At 42.1% G+C, this 22,502-nt stretch overlaps 1 protein-coding gene across 1 annotated transcript in view; it reads left to right on the top strand.

The window, feature by feature from the left end:
* adamts10 (ADAM metallopeptidase with thrombospondin type 1 motif, 10) overlaps positions 1–22,502 on the top strand; it is a 54,801-nt gene that overhangs the window by 14,488 nt on the left and 17,811 nt on the right. The window contains exons 5-18 of the mRNA XM_030728375.1: positions 1,735–1,903; positions 2,361–2,563; positions 4,061–4,144; positions 5,510–5,655; positions 6,891–6,934; positions 7,593–7,698; positions 11,074–11,220; positions 11,455–11,596; positions 12,911–13,018; positions 13,441–13,586; positions 14,686–14,749; positions 14,901–15,003; positions 18,021–18,154; positions 22,087–22,210. Coding sequence (XP_030584235.1) covers positions 1,735–1,903; positions 2,361–2,563; positions 4,061–4,144; positions 5,510–5,655; positions 6,891–6,934; positions 7,593–7,698; positions 11,074–11,220; positions 11,455–11,596; positions 12,911–13,018; positions 13,441–13,586; positions 14,686–14,749; positions 14,901–15,003; positions 18,021–18,154; positions 22,087–22,210 — 1,720 coding nt within the window. The remainder of the gene's footprint in view (positions 1–1,734; positions 1,904–2,360; positions 2,564–4,060; positions 4,145–5,509; positions 5,656–6,890; positions 6,935–7,592; positions 7,699–11,073; positions 11,221–11,454; positions 11,597–12,910; positions 13,019–13,440; positions 13,587–14,685; positions 14,750–14,900; positions 15,004–18,020; positions 18,155–22,086; positions 22,211–22,502) is intronic.

Below are 22,502 nucleotides of genomic sequence, written 5' to 3'. Positions count from 1 at the left end.
GTATCTGTGTATCCTCTCACTACAAACAGCAGGGCCCAAAATAACAGTTGTATACACAGCTGAGGATTAGATTTGTTCACAAAGCGTTAATAAGCTGCACACGTAATCACTGTTAGTCAAACCAGCATGAGCACATTCACCAGTGAGCGGGCTGTGTGTCCAGAGGACCATCACTAACTTTATTATGGGATTAAAAGCACTTTGAAAGCTGCCGCCGCCATTCAAGGGGAGACTCTCGCTCCGACCAAAGCCAACACATCTGAGCAGAATCAAAGGAAGTGTTAGTGTATCGCTCTCTCTGTCTCGCTCTCTCATTTTTCTCGCTCTCATTCACTCTTTCATGCTCTCATGTGTGTTTGTCTGTGTATGTGTGTGCCGTGAGGTCTTGATTCTAATGGGTCCAGAGTTCCCTAGAGAGGACTCTGTGAAGATACGCTGTCTGTAGAGTGGACACAGAAGGATATGACAATCAAGTTGTGCTTCTTTCCCATAAAATATGAGGCTCAGTGGTGCTGCTGACATTCACAAACCCTGAATAATTATACCATGTGGCATATATTATTGCATCCCCCTTTTTGTGTTCATGTTTGGGAGTTTAAATTTGCATTTCTTAACATCTTTTTAATATTGTTAATAATTGCCACTTCCTTTTGCTTTCAGAGCTGCCTTAATTCTTTGTGTCTTTGTGTCCAACAAGGTCTTGGACACATTCCTCAGAGATTTTGGTCCATATTAACATGATAGCATGTTCAAGAAACCAGTTTGAAATGAGCTGAGCTTTGTGACATGGTGCGTTATCATGCTGGAAGCAGAAAGACGTGGTCAGTAAGCTGTAGTATTTGAACAATGCTCAGTTGGAACTAAGGGGCCCAAAGTGAAAATATCCCCACACACCATTACACCACCAACAACAACATGAACTGTTGGTGTAAGGTAGGATGAATCCGAGTCTTTCATGTTGTTTACACCAACTTCTGATCCTGCTGCCTGAATGTCACAGCAGAAATTGAGACTCATCAGACCAGACAACATTTTTCGAATATTCTGTTGTCCAATTTTGGTGAATCTTGTGTGAATTGTGGATTCAGTTTTCTGCTGCTGTAGCCCATCTGCTTCAACCTGTTGTACAATCTGCATATCTTGGTTGTAATGAGTGGTTATTTGAGTTATATTGCCGTCCTGCGGCATGAAGCAGTCTGGCCATTCTCTTCTGACCTCTGACATCAGCAAGGCATTTTCTCCCAGAAAAATGCAGATCACTGGATATTTTTTTTTTTTTTGGACCATTCGCTGTAAACCCTGGAGATGGTTGTGTGGGAAAATCCCAGTAGATCAGCAGTTTCTGAAATACTCAGACCGGCCCAGCTGGCACCAACAACCATGCCGCATTCAGAGTCACCTTTCTTCCTCATTCTGAGTCTCAGTTTGAACTTCAGCAGATTGTCTTGATCGTGTCTACATGCCTAAGTGCATTCGGTTGCTGCCATGCGATTGGCTGATTAGGTACTTGAAATAACACGCAGTTGAACATGTGTACCTAATAAAGTGTCCAGTGGGTGCGTATTTTAGGTATAAGTAAGTGCCTTTATTGATTGATCCGTATTCACTTATTGAACTCATTTATCAGGAAAAGCGTTTGATTTAGTAAAGACTGGCACTGTAAAATGATCCTTCATGTCTTGATGGAAATTGTTATTTTATTCTATTCTATTCTTCAAATCTGTTTCTCTGCAGCAGGGGGTGATTGTTGCTGGGGGAGAGGAGTACCTGATTGAACCCCTTGTCTCACCAGATAACCAAACCAGGACAGAGAGCGGGGAGAGAGCAGAGGGGCGCCCCCATGTGGTTTACAAGCGGTCATCGCTCCGCCATCAGTACAAGGGCCAATCCTGTGGAGTCATTGGTGAGAGGAGAAATATTCCGGTCTTTTTAGTAGCAGTGTTAAGGTCTAGACTGGAGGAGTAAACATCCCCAGGCCAATCTGTGCACCGGCCAGCAGCAGAAGACTGTGGTTGTGTCTGCGTTCCCGGTTGTGATTAGGCGTGACTGAGTCTGTGTTACAGGGCGTTGCTGAAAAAGCACAAGTATGTTTGGAAAGTCATAATTTGACAAATATAAGAAAAGAAAGCTACTTTGTAATGCTGCACTTTAAATATGCTCTACAATTATGTGAAGTGTGTCAAGTGTTTCATCTAATTATTATTACTGTTATTAATCTCTGGTCAAATTATGGCAAAAAAGCAACTGGGAAAATGAAAGAGTCTGTTTCTGATAAACAACTGGATCAACTGCTGCTGTGCCTTTGCTGAGTTCTTTCAGCAGTACGCTCTCAAAATGTAAGAATATGCGATCTGCCTCAGATGAAAAGCCAATGAAAGGTGCGTCGTGGTGGCAGCGGACCCTGAAGACGCCTCCTCATCACGTCGGCCGTGGCCAGCTGCCTCTGAAGCGCTCGGTGAGCCGGGAGCGCTACGTGGAGACGCTGGTAGTAGCCGATAGGGTGATGGTGGGTTATCATGGCCGAAGGGACATCGAGCAATACATCCTGGCTGTTATGAATATTGTAAGTTTCACAACACACAACACTTTCCCGGTGACTCACGCAGTACGGCAGCATTAAAAGCCTCGTGTCAAGTTTCACTAAAACAACATGAAACTGAGAAGATGCAGTGAAGATGTTTGCTTTCCTGTAATTTAGCTTTTCTCAGCTTTCACCAGCTATCCATCAGCCGGTCGTGGTTTGGTTCTTTGGCATGTTACAAAACAAAGAAACAGCTTGGAGTCAACAAGGAAATGTTTTTGAACTGATCAAAGGCGAGCTGGAAAGCACAGAAATGCCTTCATTGACAGAAATAGGTTTCGGTGTTTCTCCAAGGCTGAGTCAGGCTTACGGGGACGCATTATTAATGTTTCTAGAAAGAAAGAAAAACAAATGTGTTGCCTTTGCCTGATTTCTCCTAGGGGAGGCCACATGCTTTAGTCAGTCAAGCTTCAGTTGCATGCCCTTTTCCTGCACTATTCCTGTCAATGAGGAGCTTTCTTACGTTCAGTTAATCATTTGAAGACCATACCCACACAGGGATGGGTTCTTAAAGTAAAGATATTGCTCTAAAAATAGTCTGATTTCTTTGATTATAGCTTAAAGTCGCTCAGCCTAATTGTGTGTGCCCTGGCTGTTGAGCGGTCAGCCCTCGCTGCGCAAATTATTCCAGACTTTCCAGGGTGATGATTTGGAAGGTCAGTGCTTAAGCCGTTATATATGGAAAACACATTAGTGCTTTGAGTTTGCCTTTGTTTTAGCCTAATGAGAAGGCCTGGGTAGAAAATAAAGACACAAAGTAAAGTATGTGTATGGTTTTGAATATTCAATATCCTGTTTATTCTGTTGTTTTCTGTGTTGACATCGCACAAACTGCATCAGTTATTTATATTAATTAAATGACATCTTGTGAGAAGTGTGAGAAATTTTGTCTTTTATCCATTTTGGGGAGTGGGCCTTTTTTTCTGATATTTCTCTTGTCACGCTTCTTCTCTGTTGTGTATTTATGATCTAGTGTTGTTGCAGGTCTGCTAACATCCTCCTTCAAACTCATCCCCTCTCCAGTGCAATATGCTGTGATTTTTTTTTTTTTAAATCTTATTTTAGGAAACCTGTTAAAGTAGAGTGCACACCACCATATGGATAAAATCTAGCTTTAAAAAAAAAAAAAAAAAAAAAAAGCACCTGTTTGTGCAATCAGAACAGCGGAATCTGTGTTTGCGTTTATCAGAGTCCCTGTTCTCTCTCATCCCTACTGTTTTTTTTTTTTTTTTCATTTTGGGCTCCATTTATCCATGCATCAAATCTGGCAGGGAGAAATGACAGGAAAAAAAAAGTTCCTACATTTCTTTTAACTACAAAACATAGGCTAATTGTTGTTACTGTACATGCTTACTCTCGGGCATAGTCAAGACCCCCCCGAAGGCCTGGTCTGAGCCAGGAAAAGACCTGCTTTGGTGTTCTCAGCTGTTCTTTCAGCCGTTTTTAAGACTGGTCTTTTCTTGTTTCCCTGGAGGTCAGGTTGCCAAACTGTTCCAGGATTCTAGCCTGGGGAATGCAGTCAACATTGTGGTGACACGGCTCATCCTGCTCATGGAAGACCAGGTAAATAATGAATTACTGTAAATGCTGAGCAGCCCTCCGCTCTCCACTCTGTGCACGTCCTCTCTGTCCACACTCCATCCTGACCAGAAACTACGAGCTCCCTATTTGTGTCAAATTATTGGCTGAAGTGTCTCACACCAGTGTCTACAGCCTATTTTGTGATTTTGGGTGGGATCTCGCTTGAAGGGATCACCACCAAATTTTGGTACATATATTCATGTTCCTCTCAGGTACATTTTTAACAAGGTAAAAAGATGAAACTTTTCATGTAGGACCACAATTATTATTTGTCTTGTATTCAATAGGGGGCAGGGTGGCATTCTTAACTGAAGAAGGTGAACATGGAAGACATGGAAGCCTCTTTTTCATGCCGTAGAGCACTAATGTTAGCATTTAGCTCAAAGCTCTGCCACTACTATTTCTGCAGACTCCTTTTATATATACAGTATGATGTAAGTGAGTGACTGTAGGTCAGGAAAGATGCAGAGTTAGAGTCCACACCTGACCACAAGGCAGGAGTTCAGCTCATTAAAAAAAAGTGCATGACCTTACCAGCATAGCTCAGGAGATGACTGTGCCATCTGACTCTGTAGTAAACGACCTTATTAGCCTGCCATTAACAGCGTGCGGCGAGACTGTGCAGCCGGCTGCATTTTAATGTTAACCTCGTAGCACTCTGACAGATGAATCATACCGAATTAAAGGGGAATTACGGTGTGGCTTTGGGGTTTCCTCTGTAGCTGTCTTATTAGGGAACATTTATGATTCATACTTTTCATACTGCCTCAAAATTAGACCCCATAATTTAGTACCAGGATGTGTTCTTTATCTGACACAGTAATGAAGTAAATGTTAGGATCATTAGCGGTAGGCAAGTATTAGTGTTGTTATTCTTACTCCACAGACCACTGAGGTTGGGGCAGGATTGAGAGTGTTCTGCGCAAGTGGCTCTGCTGCCGGTTTCCAGGTCTGACTAGGCAAGCTGCCCCTGGAAAGGAAAATGAGGACAGCAGTAGGGCCAGAAATGAGGGACTCTGGGATAAGACAATTACTAGTTATGTCACCGCATGCATTCTTGGGTTACGAGATCTCGCCAGCTGTGGCCAGCAGAGCACTCCCTCCGCGCTTCTACATATTTTTTACAGGATTGAGGTACTAACGTGCAATACTATGGTGGAAAAATGCCTAAATCACTGCAATACAGGAAGACAGGGTTATTATAGCATTGTTGGGATTTCATGTATTCGTTGTTGACACTGGAATAGCTTCACGTTAAGTATCTTTGTTAATCTCTGAAACTGATTGTTTTTGTGTTCAAACAGAGGAAGCACTTCTGAGTCTGTATTTCTGTTGTCTCTCTACCAGCCCACACTAGAGATCAACCATCATGCAGGGAAGTCTTTAGACAGCTTCTGTAAGTGGCAGAAAACCATCCAGCACCGCAGCAGCTACGGGAATGCCATACCGGACAACGGCATTGCTCATCACGACACTGCTGTGCTTATGACCAGGTCAGAAACCCCCCAAAAGAAAAACCTGTCTCACAGGTATTCGCACTAGAGACCCTGATACACATAAATAACTACAATTAAGAATGAATTGTCAGTTGAAAACTGCCTGTTATGCCAAAACAAAACTGAATGTAGTCTTTTTCCCTGCTCGCATAAGAGTAAAAACTGTACGTCCTCCAAGCTGGATTCTTTCATTCCAAGCTCATCTTCTCATAGTCTGTCTTTAAGCCAAGTCCAGGAGATCCGGGCTGTATTTTGTCCTGTTTGGGGTGACAAAAGCTCTGCACATCTCAGCACCTGGAGAGAAAATGTAAAAGAAATATATATGAGGGGACAGAATTAAGGTTTTTTTTTAAAAAACAAAACAAAACATAAAGCAGCCAAGAAAAAACTGCGAGACACCCGGATAGGATGGGAAAGCAAGCACACATGAAAGCCAAGCAGCCTTGAACCTGTCAGCAGTAACTACTATCACCTGTGTCTTACCTGGATCTTGAACTCCAACCCCTCCACCGAGTTCACTGAATCATCTGAATCTCATGGATGGCTTTAATGTGTTATTAAAATTGTCTGTCAAGTGCTGACAGGTTTAGTTTGATTCGTCCCTTGAGACTTGTTGGCGATTGCGTTTAGAGTGAGGGCAGTGAAGACAATGAAGATTTCTGTCACTGCACCCTCTGTTACTGATTGTCCTGCAGTAAAACACAGACACCAGTGGTGGATGCATATTAAGTAGAAACAAAACAGTGATGCTATTGACTCAGGAATGTGTAACAGTGAACAGCACAGCCACGGCTTGGTCAGAGTCATCTGAATGCAGTTGTGCTTGGGCAGAGCTGCCACAAATACTTTCCTATTCTGTGCAAAAAGAATGTGCTCTGACCTCGTGCTGCGGGAGGTTAACATTCGGGGGGTGAAAACAGATAAATGTCACAACTTTTTTGAGCTGCGGTTTTGGTGGTGGCTTTGTGAGAACAGCTTGGTTTTATAGCAGCATTTATCAAGCGGGATGGAAGCTGTCCAGACAAGATGACACCACAGTGACCATCCGTGGTTTCCGGCTATTGTTCTTTTAAAACTTTATCCGTCTGCTATCGCTACTGTCTGCGTGTGCGTGTGAATCTGCTGCATGTCCAAGTGTGTCCATATGCATCTTTAGCAATGGCCGATGCTGATGCTGTTTCTGTACGTACAGTGTCAAGCAACCTTGTTTATTTTTCCCTCCTGCCTTGCAGGTACGACATCTGCATCCAAAAAAACAAGCCCTGCGAAACTCTAGGTAACCTTCAATCACACATTACCGCAAACTTCCATATTTATACCCCCTGCTAATACCCCAGCTGACTCTTTCTCCTAGCCCTGACCATCGCAGCTACATATTTTATCCCAACCATAACCACAACAGTAACCCTACACCTTTTTCTATCCTTAACTCTAAAATCAGTTACTCATCCAAGAACCATTTTAAGGGTCCCACCCAGTGTGTTCTTACTTTCCAAAGATGCCTTCCTTTTGTAGACCAAAAAACTCAAGCTGATCCCTACAGAGGCGACATAAACAAAACATGCACACTTTTTCTTACACACACACACATACACACACACAAGAAAATTTGATGCAAATTATATGTGACAGTGTAGGTTATAAGGTGCATTGTGTATGTTGCTGTTGCACTTTTTTGATAACAATGCATAAAAGCAGAGTTGGCAAAGTAGTTCGCTGCTGCTCTGAGCGGAGTTCTACTTGGAGCATCATCCTTTCTCTCTGTATCAGGCTCTTTCAAATTCAGTTCATACAATTGCTACAGAATAGAGGTTTATATTCATATACTGGATTTCTGTGTGTGTGTGTGTGTGTGTGTGTGTGTGTGTGTGTGTGTGTGTGTGTGTTGTGTGTGTGTGTGTGTGTATGTGTGTGTGTGTGTGTGTGTGTGTCAGGTCTGGCTCCAGTAGGAGGGATGTGTGAGCCAGAGAGGAGCTGCAGCATCAATGAGGACATCGGCCTGGGAACAGCCTTCACTATCGCCCATGAGATTGGACACACGTGAGTCTTTTTTAAATTCCCGGACACTTCCGAGGTTTACAGATGTTGTTTAAGAAAAAAAAAAAGACTTCTGTTTGATGTTATCTCAGTTCATTTAAATGTGTAGCATTGTTTTTGTCACATACTTTTATTTCTAATATAATTACTCAGTTGATTACTCTGGCTCAGTAAGAGTGTGTGAAATGGTAGGAAAATCCCTTCAGTTTGTGTATTGCAGGACAAATTCATCTTCACCACAGAGGCTGAAGTGTTGGCGAGCTCGAGGTGTCAAACGGCAGAAGAATGACAAATATTACTCCGACTTCAGTTTCTCTTTTTCTTTTTTAAATTTAGACGCTATTGGCTGCAGACGGCAGTATCGTTTCCAGAATATACCGTCTTTACAAATATTAAATCGAATGCCAACTCAATGAGCAGATCCTTCGCAGCTGTCTCTGAAACCAGAGTTAAACATGGATTTGAAGCTGTCTGGAATATAAACGAATTGATTTATAGCAACGCTGAAAAGCCATTTAACCACCATCCCACGAAAAGTGTCAGCCTTGTTTCAAAGTATGCATTGGGGTTAATGTTATAAATCTCCTCAAACAGGGTCAAACTCCACAGTGTTGCTTGCAGAGATCAAGCACCAAGGCCACGGATAAGGGGTTCATAGCTGATGACAAACATCTGTTCCGTGATCCATGAACTAGACTGATTGCCCTTCTTGAAATATAAAATGTCACGTAAGGGTTCCTGAGATGTTTCGCATCCTCTTCTAGGGTCCAAGTCTCTCTCTCTCTCTCTCTCTCTCTCTCTCTCTCTCGCTCTCTCTCTCCTGTTTATGAAAGGGAGACTGAGATTATGTGTTAAAAGTCGTACCTTTGGATCACAGTGAACTTAGTCACATGTGGGGCTAAAATTCTGTCCTCTCAGTAGTTTTTCAACATCTGTTACTGTTGTAACCTACGTGCTCAGCAATTCACCGCTTCATTCATTTGTGTATGAAAATAGCATTGAAAAGTATTAGGGCAGATGGCAGATCCATCAGGATTTCCTAATGGTTAACACAGGGTTTCTTTTTGGGTTTTTCTTTTTTAAAGCACTCAGTCCCTGAGGCTGCCTTGTCAACATGACAAATTAATGTGTGTATATGCACACATGAGGGTGCTCGCATGAAGGGACAAAACATAAATGACTCTGCTGGGAAAAGAAATGTTTAAACGGTTGTATTTCAGATGCAAACGCAGCTTCTGAGAGCGTTTCCGCTTTCTGCCGCGGATTCCAACTTCTCAGACGTGAGGAGTTCGTTGTTATTAATGAAAATAATAAGGATATTAATAATAAAATTATTATTTTGCAGTTTTAGTCAGGTGTGCTAGTGAGATGTTTGCAAAAAATTGTCTTCGGTATTGATTAAGCTACACATTATCCTTGAGAGTAAGTGACTAATTCTTTGCTGAAAGAAGTGCTGGGAATATATAAAAAATAAAGCACACCTTCTTTAGGTTCTAAGGTTTTATGTATCAGGACATAACACAAAAATCATCTTGTACTTAGCAGGTCTTAAAATTAGGTAAATAAACAACAATAATGCATGACATATTACACCATGTCATTATTTATTTAACCAAAACTCAGCCAAAATGCGAAAGCAGTGTGCAAGAAAAACCAAGGACCCTTACAAGACGATAAGTCGCAGCCAGGTGCTGCTTATCAAATGCACTTCATTAACTGGTCATCACCAAGTGTGAGCACCTCTATGAAAACAGAAGTTTTAGCAAAGTTGCTGGAGACATCAGCAATAATCTTAGAAAAACAGTTATTCTTGCCCATCAATCTGGGAAGGGTCATAAGGTGATTTCCAAAGAAATTTTAAGTCCATCTCATTCTACAGTGAGAAAGATTACTCACAAGAGGAAAGCATTCGAGACAGCTACCACTTTTCCACACAGGTAACAAGACAATAGGAATCAGCTGGGTGGGAAACACAGGAAGCAAAAATAAACACACCGCACAAGGACCAAAGATTGACCAAAATAAAACAGGAAGTAACTAAACACAGAGACCAGGACTGAGACACAAGAACTTGACACCAGGACAGGAAGGTAAACAGACACTGAGACGCAGCTGACTTCAAGTATAAAAAACAGAGACAAAGACAAGACTAGGGTTAGGTAACCCTAACCCTAACAAACATAAACCAAGAAGCCCTGTAAATCATAATGTCAAAAGGCAAGGAAAAATAAACTAGAATAACAATCATCATAAAACCAAAATCACAAAATTCAAAAATTCAAAACCTCGGGTCCAAGACTGAGGGACCATGACAGTTTGGCCGTAATGCACAGCACCACATTTGGTTTAAACCAGACACAGCATATCAGCACAGAAACCTCACACCAGCTGTCAGCGCGGTGGTGGAGGGGCTGAAGATTTGTTTTTTGGGTTTTTTTTTTTTTTTTTTTGCAGCCACAGGACCTGGACACCTTGCAGTCATTGGGTCCACCATGAACTCCTCTGTGTACCAAAGCATTCTGGAGTCAAATGTGGGGCCATCTGTCTGACAGCTACAGAATGGCTGAAAAAGAAAAGAATGGACGTGCTGCAACGGCCCAAAGTCCAGACCTCAACTCGATTGAAATGCTGTGGTGGGAGTGGGAGAGCTGTGCATAAACGAATGCCAACAAACCTCAATGAACTGAAGCAACACTATAAATTTAAAGTTATTGATGCTAAAAGTGGTTTTACAAGCTATTCAGTCATGGGGTGTACTTAGTTTTTCAGACACTGCTTCTGTGTTTTGGCCTAGTTTTTGAGAAACAATGAATATGTTATGTGTTGTTCTTCATCCAAGGTTATATTTAAAGAATTGTAGAACCTGCTAATATTTTTCATTATGTACTGATACCTTAGATTAAAAATCTTCACAGATTTCCTTAAAAGATTAATTATTGATAGACTAATTACAGCTCTAAACTTGACCTCCTGTGATACAGAGTTAAACCTTTCTGTTTGTTAAAAAACTGTGCGTGTTGTTGTTATTCCAACATAATAACATGCAAAGTTAAGCCCCTTTAAAGCTGTACAGATGCACCTTTATGAGGTGTAAATCGGTCCCAGATTTGATGTCCAATAAAAAAATCAAAAACACACCAAGGCAACACATTCTCCTGAAGACCGCTGTCCCGAGATGATCTGGTCAGAGTTTCTTTTGTTAGATGGAAGGTGGACGTTTCTGACAGCTGACGACTGTAATCTTTCGTATGTCTGTTCTTTAGATCCCTCTCGGTTATCTCCAGTGATCTTTTTTCCACTGTCCCCATCGCTGCTGCAGGGATTATTACCCGTCCACATGGCCTCAAAGTGTTGTCACTGTATCATCATGGGCTTTAGGTTTGGGATGAACCATGACGGTATGGGGAACGCCTGTGGCCCCCGCAGCCAGGAGACTGCCAAGCTGATGGCTGACCACATCACCATGAAGACAAACCCATTCATCTGGTCCGCCTGCAGCCGGGATTACATCACCAGCTTCCTGGAGTGAGTCAGATTAACTGCGACAGCATAAATAATTTGTTAATGAGGGAGTTGAGAAAGAAACATTCTCACGAACATTGGTGTCAAATTTCTGATGGTCGGAGAAACATCCAAGTCACGCATGGGGCTTAACGGCAGGAAAATCTGCTTCCAGCACTACGTTTATTTATCTGTAGCCTGTTTAGTGTTTTCATAAATTTCACTCCCTTTTTGTCTCCTCTCTTCGCTGCGCTTTAGCTCAGGTATGGGCTCCTGTCTGAACAACGTCCCCCCGAAGCAGGAGTTTGTGTACCCCACCACAGCGCCAGGTCAGGCTTATGATGCAGACGAACAGTGCCGCTTTCAGTACGGCGTCAGATCTCGACAGTGTAAATATGCGGTGGGTATATTTTCATTCATCTTATGCTTCACATTTGTCCAGTCAAATAGCCGTATTTATATAGATTTAGTAAATTTTCTGAAAAAAATCCACTGGCAAACTTGTTAAGGAGGAATGTCAGAATAAACTGGACAGCACCTGAGGGGAAACACAGGGCCATGCACAGGGAAATCCACAGAGCAACAGAAACAAAGGAGAACGGGAAGACAGGAATATAAATACTCCATAGAATGATTACTGATGGGAAACAGGAGGAAGAGGACAGGTGAACACACTTACAAACAGGTGAAAACAATCAGAGAATCAGGGGAAGACAGACAGGAAGCAGAACTGACACAGGAAATGAAAGAAAACAAACCTTCAAAGTAAAACAGGAAAAAACCCAAAGAGTCGAACGCAGGTATGAGCACTACCAATTAACAGGGGCAACACAGAGGGGCCTAGGCATAAACAAATACTTGGGAAACTGTTATTGATACCAATACCTATCAAGGTAGATGCAAGATAACACAAAACCTAAAACTCATTACTACAGTGTGTAAATAAACAGTAACCTAGGACTTTGCAATATAAGAACCAAGACCAACATTCAACTAGAATCTGAAAATCCAGCAAACACAAAAATCAGAACCTTAAACAGTAAAATAATGAAACCCCAGATCTGAACTAAGACTCAAAAATGTGCAGAGACTCGGAAGGAAGAATCTAGAATCCCAGAACAGCAAGGCGCCTTCACATCCCACATGTGGTGCCCACTGTAACACTCTCTTTTTTGTGCCAGCCTTTATAATCAGATGATCCTTGTGGACTGGTGTTGTTTAAAAAAAAAATAGCCCCACTTTCTTTTACTGAGTGTCCATTTGAATGGCCCCAGGCTGACTTTGTCTCTCTCTCTCTCTCTCAGGTCTTATTATCTCACTGCTCACTCCTGATTTGTGTTCCTTTGCCTGCCTCTTTAAAAATCTGTGATGTGAAACATCTTGCAGTGCCTCCATTTAATAGCATCCACTTTATTGCATGGTCAAGTTTTACAGGGCCAGGTTCAGAGTGAATGGACATCTGGAGCAGCAAACTGCTTTATAGACTCATTATTATTCAAACTACGTGGTCAGAGCATATGTACACAATAAAACATAAAGCCCAGGTGTGAGAGGCATTGCTGTAGAGGGCGAACAGAGGAAGGTGAACGAGCGCGCACACAGAGACACTGTCAGGCCGTCTCACTTTATGCTTTGTTTCTCTTTAATCTCACTGTCTCACTGTCTTTTTACTCTTCTTTCACTCTCACACACACACACACACACACACACACAGGAAGTCTGCAGTGAACTTTGGTGCATGAGTAAGAGCAACCGTTGTATCACCACCAGCATTCCCGCTGCAGAGGGAACCATCTGTCAGACGAACACCATAGAGAAAGGGGTAAACACTCTAGATAATGCTCTTTTTTTTTTTTTTTAACATCATGGCATAAATCAGTAAAGCAAAAAGGCCAAATATCACTGAGATTGAGAATGAGACCAGTTCTCCTGTTTCTTAAAAGAATAGAAAAGCAGCAAATTTCATCAGGCTGATCTATCTTGGCTGTTGTTTTGTTTGGATGACATGTTTTCCAAGGAAAACATTTATAAGATTACCATCTCAAGAATGGAAAAAAATCATCTCGATAAACATGCACTCCTAGTGTTGCGAGCCACATGGTATTTCTTTAGTTTTCTCTTTGAAATGAGGATTTATTTGCTGATGCCTGGTGTTATTGTTGCTATACATTTGTGATAATGAGAATACTTACTGTGCACATATCTCCAACTTTGTCTAAGTTTATCTGTGTGTATGTTCTGCAGTGGTGCTACAAGAGGGTGTGTGTGGCATATGGGACTCGCCCGCAGGGTGTGGATGGAGGCTGGGGTCTGTGGTCTCCCTGGGAGGAGTGCAGCAGGACATGTGGAGGTGGAGTGTCCTCTTCTGTCAGACACTGTGACAGCCCCAGGTACAGATCTTAGCTGCACCTGAACTTATCCTGCCCATTCTCAGATTTATATTTAATATTGAATGTTACATCATACAGAGCCACGAGTTGAAAAAATTACTGGACCAAACATATAGAGCTGGCTGAAGCCTGAACTCTTTTACTTGTACATAGCCTTGAACTTTAGTTTTGTTTAATATGAGCATCTACCATTGTAACAGAAGCATAAGAGGTTCCCTTCAATTGTGTAAACTCTCTGTTTGGAATACATAATCTAACAAATTGTTTTTTTTGTTTTTTTAAAATAAAAAACTCCAAAGCTGTCCAAAGTGCAAAGCTGAAATTTGATATTGATATTGTGACAGAAAGTGCCTGGGAGATTTAAATACGTTAATATTCCTGCAGTGTGCCTAAACAGACTGTGGTGCTGTACAGAAAACGGTCAATAAACTTAAACTAGTCAGCAGAAAGTTCACAACATACACTCACCCACCACTGCTATGAAACTGGAAGCCTGGTAATACACGTTCGAAAATAAGATCAGCACTCTTTTTATTGAATCAAAAAGGGATCGTGCAGAAGTAAATGAGCCATTAAATGCTGCTTCTTCATCAGGTATTATAAAAACCTGCAAACACGATGAAAACATCAGTCCTGCCATTTAAATCCAAGATGTTCTTGCAGGCAGCAGCAGCATCTGGATGATCACAAAATGACTCTCCTTTTGAACCGTAGCCACCAGATACCTCAGCTTGAATTGATTAAACTGAGAATGGATTGACCCAAATCTGAGGCCAATGCTAGTCTCCTGTATCATCTTAAGCATCATTGTGCACATTTGTTTTGGCTCCGTTCTCTTTGAATTTGCTGAAAGTTTAGCACTAACAGCTATTTGACAGTGGCAGGCTGCAGCATTCCTCTCAGCTCTATTTTTGAAATCCAGAGGTAGTGTGTCGGTGAATTGTCATAAATAATAACGCAATAAATAAAAAAAAAAAGTGTGACAGTGAATTTGAATGCAAAGATAAAGGTCAGAAAGGCTTTAAGCCAGTGTGCTGATGGATGGAGGTCAAATCTTATTAAACTGTACCCAGATGTGAGTCTTTGTGTTTTACTGCAGGCCAACTATTGGTGGAAAGTATTGTCTAGGAGAGAGAAAACGCTTCAGGTCCTGTAATATAGACGTGAGTATTGCTGCTCCTCATCATCATCATCATCATTAGTCTCATCAACTGGTCAGAACACTGTAATATAATTTGACTGAATGTGTTTTGTGGTGGCTGCACAGAGCTCCGCTTGTACGTATAAATATGTGTGCACATGTGTATGTTACAGGACTGCCCTGCAGGCTCCCGGGATTTCCGGGAGATTCAGTGTTCCAACTTTGATAGCATTCCTTTTCGGGGAAAATTTTACACCTGGAAGCCTTACAGAGGAGGTGAGTGAGTAGTCCTTGTCTCTCTTGGGTGTGCACGTGCATGAGTTCAGTGTGAGCATGCAGACGTTTCCCAAAAGGCCGCTCACTCTGTCGCACTGTGTGGCCAGGCCAGGTCATTCAGGTGTGCTCTTAAAACAATTAAGAAACAGACAGTCTCTCTGGCTAGCTCATATCAGGTGATCAACTAATCAGGTGTCAGAAATGTGACCATCACCGTTCTCAGAAATTACACCGACTGCATTGTTAACATAAATTACATGTGCACCGGAGGGATAGTGTAAATATGGGGGAAAGCACGTTAAATATGGAGCTGCCAGGCAGGCGGAAAAGAGGAAGACCTCAGAAGAGGTTCTTGGATGTAGAGGGTTGGTATGACAGAGGAGGATGATAGAGAGAGAGTGAGATGGAGACAGATGATCCCCTGTGATGAGGGAGCAGCTGAAAGAAGAAGAGGAAGAAGACAGACAACAGCAGGCTACCACACAGTTAAAATCCACAGTCAAATGAAAAGTTAAGGTCACATCGTAATTCAGTTCTTTACTCCAGTACTTGCATCTGACACCTAACTGCTTAACAGAGCTTGATTTTAAATGTAAATATCCATCCGTTCAGAATCTGTACACAATGCTTTCTTGTGTAGAACCGCAAGGACACAGTGATTCCTGAATAAGCCGAATCATATGGATATAATGCTATATCTTCTGAGTGTTTTTAAGCTGGTTAAAATGAGCACCACATGCTTTACCTTAAAAATGTGGCTTAAAGGACAGTATTTCGTGATCTTGTGATGTCATTCCTTGTTTCATTGTTTACACAGTTGGACCACGGTTTGTGGCTTGAGCAAGTAGAATTGTGACAATAGCACAGGAGAAAAGAGTAGTACAGGTGAGATGAAGGAGAGAAAGACGTGAGCCAAGAGATAATAAAACAAGACAAACAGAAGTCAGGAGAAAGACAAGTGTGTGTGTGTGTGTGTGTGTGTGTGTGTGTGTGTGTGTGTGTGTGTGTGTGTGTGTGTGTGTGTGTGTGTGTGTGTGTGTGTGGAGACAGAGCAAAACGTGACTCAAAGCTGCTGCTGCAGACTTTCCCCTGTCTGGCCTGCAGATGCTGGCTGCAGAGAACCATACATCCCACAATGCCTTGCAGGAATTCCTCACTCCTTGATGAGCACTAGATGCTGAACCTGAAAGATAAATAGTTTCAGCGACATAACTGCCTTTAATCTGGCCCTCCAGTAACATAATGGCTTACAGAGATGGTCAGCCATCTGATTCCAACTTCAGGCAACAAGTGCTCCTTTCATCAAGTCAGCTGATTTTACAATGGAAATCCCTTGCAGCTGTTAAAATAGGAGCATTGCCACAGTCTCTGCCCTGTGTTGAGGCCAGATCACACCGCCCAGCCCTTTCTCTCTCTCCTCAAGTGCTCATTTTAGCTTTTTCCTTCTAACATCACACTCGGCAGTGACAGCTTCCCTTTCTTATTCTTTCGTTGTCATTGTCTCCCCTCTGTAGACACTCCCTTCCTCTCGCTTTATTCAGCTCACCATTATGCAATCCCTCTGTCTCAGTCCTGTTTCTGACACAGAGAACAGAGGCAGCCTTTCTCTCTCAGCTCAGACAGCCAAGGACAGTTCATTAAAAAGGCGCTCTCATATGAGCATTTTGTCAAGCTGCTCTACATTACTGTTCTCAGTCCAGCAGCCTCCACATTCAACCTTCACACGCCATACACCAAAACCCTGCAGGTTGTAATACACACATGCTGCTGCAGTGATTGCTGCGATTGCCCTGCCAAAGCTAGGCACCATGGGAATTGTAGTTTTCCGTGGTCTGGCCACTTTATTGTCCGCGAGCCTTGCCAGCACAAACTCTCTAACTCGCTTTCTTTCTCTCTCTCCAGCCCAGTGCTGTACCTGCTTTAGCGCTGCCAGCACAAACAAACACATGCCAAGCTGATGTCAACAGTCGCTCAAATAGTGGAGCAGCTGGCAAACTGCACAGATTAATGAAGGATACAGTATATGCCACTTGGCAGGAGAAGATTTTTAGCAATGCTGTGCGCATTTGTGTATGTGTGTGTCTGTGTGCATCTTTTTATTTAAGTATGTCGGGATGTTTGCATTTGCTTGACCTCAGAGTAGTTGACCTCACACCAGTGGAGCTAATAAATATTAAACATACATGTTTGTGAAACACTAAAGAAGATATTCAGCTGTATTCACTAACCTATATTGACTGAGTATATGTGGTGCTGATTAGTGTTATCACTCTGATGCCTCCAAAATTCATTTTACTGTCAGTACTTTATGAAATTTCCACAGTGTTAATTCAGGTAGAGTGCTGAAGGTTTGCTTGTCTTAGCTGATTGGCTTTTTGATTTAATTGCTGTGTATGTAAATGGAGATTAGTCCTCCCAATGGAAATTTAGCTGCTGCTCAGATTCCTTAACGAGGTCCCTCTGCAAATCTAACATGAACTATAAGTGTCTTTTTTTAAAAACCCAGTACTCTGTATGTTTTGTATGCATTCACTGAGGTAGTATTCAAAAGTTTTGTGTCTGTATGGTATGTGCATATCCACAAAAGCAGAGATGTAATTACATTCAGCTGCTTGTACTTCGGCTGTAAGCACAGAAAAATAAAAACATTCCTTTTCCCCAACACACTCTTTTCTCTCTCATGCTCCCTTTTCTGTCTGCAAACCTGAAAGGATATGATGCTTTCAACCTCATTTCTTATTAGCTCACATTCAAATTCTTGACAGGATACTGGCCACTGCCTCCTGGAGAGATGTCTCAAAATGGCATTGGGTATATCAGAGTCATTTTTATTCATTCAGTGGGGAAAATTGGAGAAAAAGCCCACAGACTGATGGCTTAAGAGTTGACAGAAGTATTTCAACCAACGCCCCATTTAGCACCTGTTACCACCAGTTTGGGGCATTTATTTTAGAATTTTATAGTTTCCTCTAACATCATCACAGTAATGAACTGGTGCTGTCTGTTTGCGTATCCAGGTGGGATGAAGCCCTGCTCTCTCAACTGCCTCGCAGAAGAATACAACTTCTACACAGAGCGTGCTCCCGCCGTGGTGGATGGCACGCCGTGCCGAGACGAGTCTCTCGACGTGTGTGTAAATGGAGAGTGTAAGGTGAGTTGCATGTGTGTTTGTGTTCAGCAGAAATACAGGCCGTTCATCAAATTGTTTTCATCTATGATAATGTTGTTTAACAACTGGACAACTGCCGTTAAGTAGTATACACACCAAAAGCTGAAAATCCTCACAGTCAGCTGCTCAGCAGGCTTCTTGCTACTAATGCTCTATTAATTTAAGCTATTAAATTACCACTATTACCCTTTTAGGGTTTTTATTTCTGTAGCATTTTGTGCATGTAAAGGTCTATAAAGTTACAAAACCCAACCCAAATTAAAATATTTTCCCCACAGAAAACACTGCTCCTCAACTTCATCAAATCCCTTGCATAATGATCTAATGATCTCTTATTGTCTTCTTTGGCACCCCAACAAACAAAGAAGGAGCAGCTGCCTGCCAATCTGCCATCTTTATTTACTTGCAAAAGCCCTTTCTACTAATTATAACTCTAAAGCATCTCAGCCACAACCAAGAGTTCTGCTGTTGACTGCAAGAGTGAACCCAAGAGTTTAATTTTTGAAAGCAATGTTCCCACAAGAATCCTAAATGTTGGTGCTGCTAAGGCCCCACTGACTCAAGCCTAGAGACCGGCTGACAACAGAATGGCAACCACCGGTCGCTGAGGAGAAATGTGCATTCCTTGACCGGTTGGCAAGTGGTTGCAAAGAGGTATACAGCGCTGTAGTGAAAACCTCTTTGCTGTTGCTTTGGTCACTATCATGTTGCCAGTGTCGCCTGTAGTTTGCGTGGAAGACGCTGACTTGTCTGCAAACACTCGCCAACTGCTCACTAAAAAAAGTTTTTGAACCTAATAGACCCCCTAAATACAACGATTAACCTATAAATGAGCATAAAGCTCATTAATGAAAACAAAACAGCAAACTGCTGTTGATTTTGGGCCATTTGTTGAAGAATGTAGACAACAGAAACCCTAATGGTAACACAGTGCAGCTTACATGGATACCATTGAATCCCAGTGTGTTTATTTTGGATGCCCTTCCACACTAGTGTAGGCTCTGAAAAAGATGTGAGGGGAGAGTGAAGAAAAATATCATCAGGATATCCAGCTTGTTGTTTAATAGTGGTAGTTCAGTTCTGTGCCAAAGGATTTTATTTGTCAGCCCCCACCCCCCCCCCACCCCCCCCCCCCCCCCCCCGCGCTGCCTCTTACCCCCACCCCCCCCCCAAGCTTCTTTAATGAAAGTGTTGCTGATTGGTTTCACTGAAGCTGAGGAAGTTTCATCCAAAAAAGACGACTTTGTTTATCAACACCCCCCCCCCCCCCCAACACCACCATGGCCTTCCCTCTTTTTCTCTGTAGTCTGCTCTGTTCTGCTCTGTAAGAACTCAGTGACCCTCCAGCTCAGCTGTTAGTCTGTCTGCGCTGCAGGCTGGCTTTCATTCACTGCACTCTTATTATCTCTTGCTTTCTCTTTTTTCTCTCTACACCTCCTTTCTCACTTTGTCCCAACTGTCCCCCCCCTTCTTTTTTCTTGCAGTTTTTCTATCTGCAGTCCAATTATTCCTCTTTCATCCCACCTCTTATATGTTTATTGCTCACATAAAACTTCAGCTAAACTGCACAGAAATCTCTTTCTCATGGCTGCGACTTCACGCTGGTTTTGGATACAAAGTTATAGTCTAACAATCAGAGAGAGGAGACACAGAAAGAAAGATGGCCAAGTGTGGGAGGTGGAGAAGGGCATAGGAACAGATGTTGAGGACAACATGCTGCTCCAAACAAAAAGTACATCAGCCAGAGCCTTTTTATTTATTTTTTGTCCCCTCTGGTCAAAATATAGAGTGTAGAAAACATTACCAACACCTGTAATTTCATCAAAATAATAAGCCAGGTAAATCCAGGTGCAACGTGTGCTCTCACTGGCTAATCTCCCTTAGTTAATAAATGAAGAGGAGTCTGTGGATCAGATGCTATTTGAAGCTTTAAAGTTGGCACAATTGTGAGTAGACATTCCGAAGATAAAATCTACATGAAGTTTCAATTATTTTAGATAGTCTTGCAGCGGGTTTGGTCATTTTCAGGACCGAGTTTCTTGCACAATATGTCAAGCACAAATCTAGGGCCAGGTTTACTTAGCAGGGCAAGTTAGCGTGATGCTTCAGTTACAAAAATGCGCCGATGGGAGTGGAAACTTCTGCGGGTGATCTGCTAACAATGCGCTAACGTATAAACAAAGATGCAGCCGGTTTATTTCAGTAATGACCAACGCAACCTGCCAAGAGCAGCGCAAATTAGCGGGTCAAAAACAAACAGCCCCAGTGAGAGTAAGCGTAATCAACGAACCAAAATAATACAGTGGAGGCACAGGTTTTCAGGCATGTGCTTTCTCTCAGGAAACGGCAGAGCAGTTCAGCTCAATGAGGGGCAGCTGAGGGAGAATCAGTATGTTTTATATAAGAACCCCTCTGTTAGAAATTGCTGGGGAATGTGTGTGGGGTCTTGAAGGTTGAGAAAGGCATTGTATGGATAAAGCTTGACAGCTTAGGTGGAGTGCAGCAGTCATGCAGAGGAATACATTATTACAAACTGCTTTGCCTTGTAAACACGCAGTCTGTGTGTAACAAGTGACCTGTAGGACCAACAGGTCACTTAATAAAGTTGCTGTGACACGTGTATAAATGCAGGCACCACAAGATTCAGACATTACTCTAACGCACTTTAGAGCTAGCCCCTTAAATGTAGTAATGATGTGGATGAGTGTCTAATTTATTATTATTATTTAGAAGCTTTTGTGCTTGCATCAGTTTTCCTTATGGACCAATGTCTATGTAGACACCTCACTAAAAATCTGAAATGCTGCAAAGCCATCAGCTCACTGTAAAAATGAACTTGGTTGCTAGTAACACCCAATAAAGCGTTTCCTTGAATGTGTCTTGTGACTTGAATATGTGAAGAGTTACAGGTCAGAGCCAAAGTTTTGGAACCGCGCTCACATTGAGCAGTAAACCCGTGCCACTGTGGATTCATCCTGAAAACATCTTTCCTTTCTTTCCAAATGAGTTAACACTCGAAGCAGAAAGCAGCACCAGACACAAAATGAGACACACTTTTTTTTTTAGCTTTAAAATGATACAAATGGCTGTAAATTGCCTTCTGCAAATGCTTCCCTGCAATGGAAATTTTTACATTAATTTCTTAGAATCTAAAAAAAAAAGTTTTTAGAGCCTGAAATCCAAACCTTTGAGCAGCTGTTTCCAGTTATTGTGACATGGACATCACTAACTGATTCACTAATATTATTTCAGCTTGAAAAGAACATAATAGGAATGGTAAATGATAATAATAGTTTTGGTCAGTGTTTTTATTTTTTATACTGAGTGAAATAATTAAATGAATGGACTGAGATGTGGGAAAGCCTGTCTGCACAACACTTGTTGGGATGTGTGTGATTTTAAACTTTTATATCTGACCATTACTCACATTACTGCTGACATTATGAAGCCACCAGACAACCATGAGGTGAACCAGCGACTAATTTTATTTTGAACTATGTTCCAATCAGTGTTAAAGTAATAATAAACTTAAGCCTCATTATCCTGCTGTACAATAATCAGATGCCACATGAATACATGAGAATAAGAACAGTTGCTATTCATTTTCTACACTTTTGTTTAGGTTTGGTTTGCTGTTAAAGAGTTTGAGTAAAACCACCTGCAATGCTCATCATGAAATTTATTTATGTCGACAGCTATGAGTTTAGCAACCTAAGAGCTTTGTGTCTGCACAGGATCAGAAAAACACATCTGGAGTTACCATCTGATATTTCTGTGTTTTGAAAAAGTGGCCTGGAAGACATTAGGAGATAATCCCTCAGGCCAGCCTCTGACACCTCTCGACTTACTGACTGTGCCCCTTCACCCATGACCCAGAGCGACCCTGCAGCTTACTCGTTTCTCCCTTCATGCAGCACGTAGGTTGCGATCGTATACTCGGCTCGGACGTACGTGAGGACCGCTGCCGGAACTGCGGTGGCGACGGGAGCAGCTGCACCTCTGTGGAGGGAGTCTTCAACGACTCGCTAACTGAAGGAGGTAGAGAACTAAAAACACTCACCAGTTAATTTGCAGTTTTGTTTTGTGAGCTGCTGCCACATGCTCAGTTCATATAGATAAAGATTTTGATCTGCCTTGACTTCATTAGCATTGGGGGGAAAAGGGTTTTACTTTTTTGCTTTCAACATTGGAACAGGGTCCATTTTTCCAAGATTTGGATTAAGTTAACATGAGGTATTTGCCATGAGAAATTATGCAATGTAATTTATCTGCTGTCCCAAAAATGTGAACATTTGGACTCAGATACTCTGGATTGTGAGTGCACATTGGA

The sequence above is a fragment of the Archocentrus centrarchus genome, chromosome 4 (assembly GCF_007364275.1).
Source record: "Archocentrus centrarchus isolate MPI-CPG fArcCen1 chromosome 4, fArcCen1, whole genome shotgun sequence".
Lineage (NCBI taxonomy): Eukaryota > Metazoa > Chordata > Actinopteri > Cichliformes > Cichlidae > Archocentrus > Archocentrus centrarchus.
Note: the sequence above shows the minus strand (reverse complement) of the source record. Positions and strands in the feature narration are given on the sequence as shown.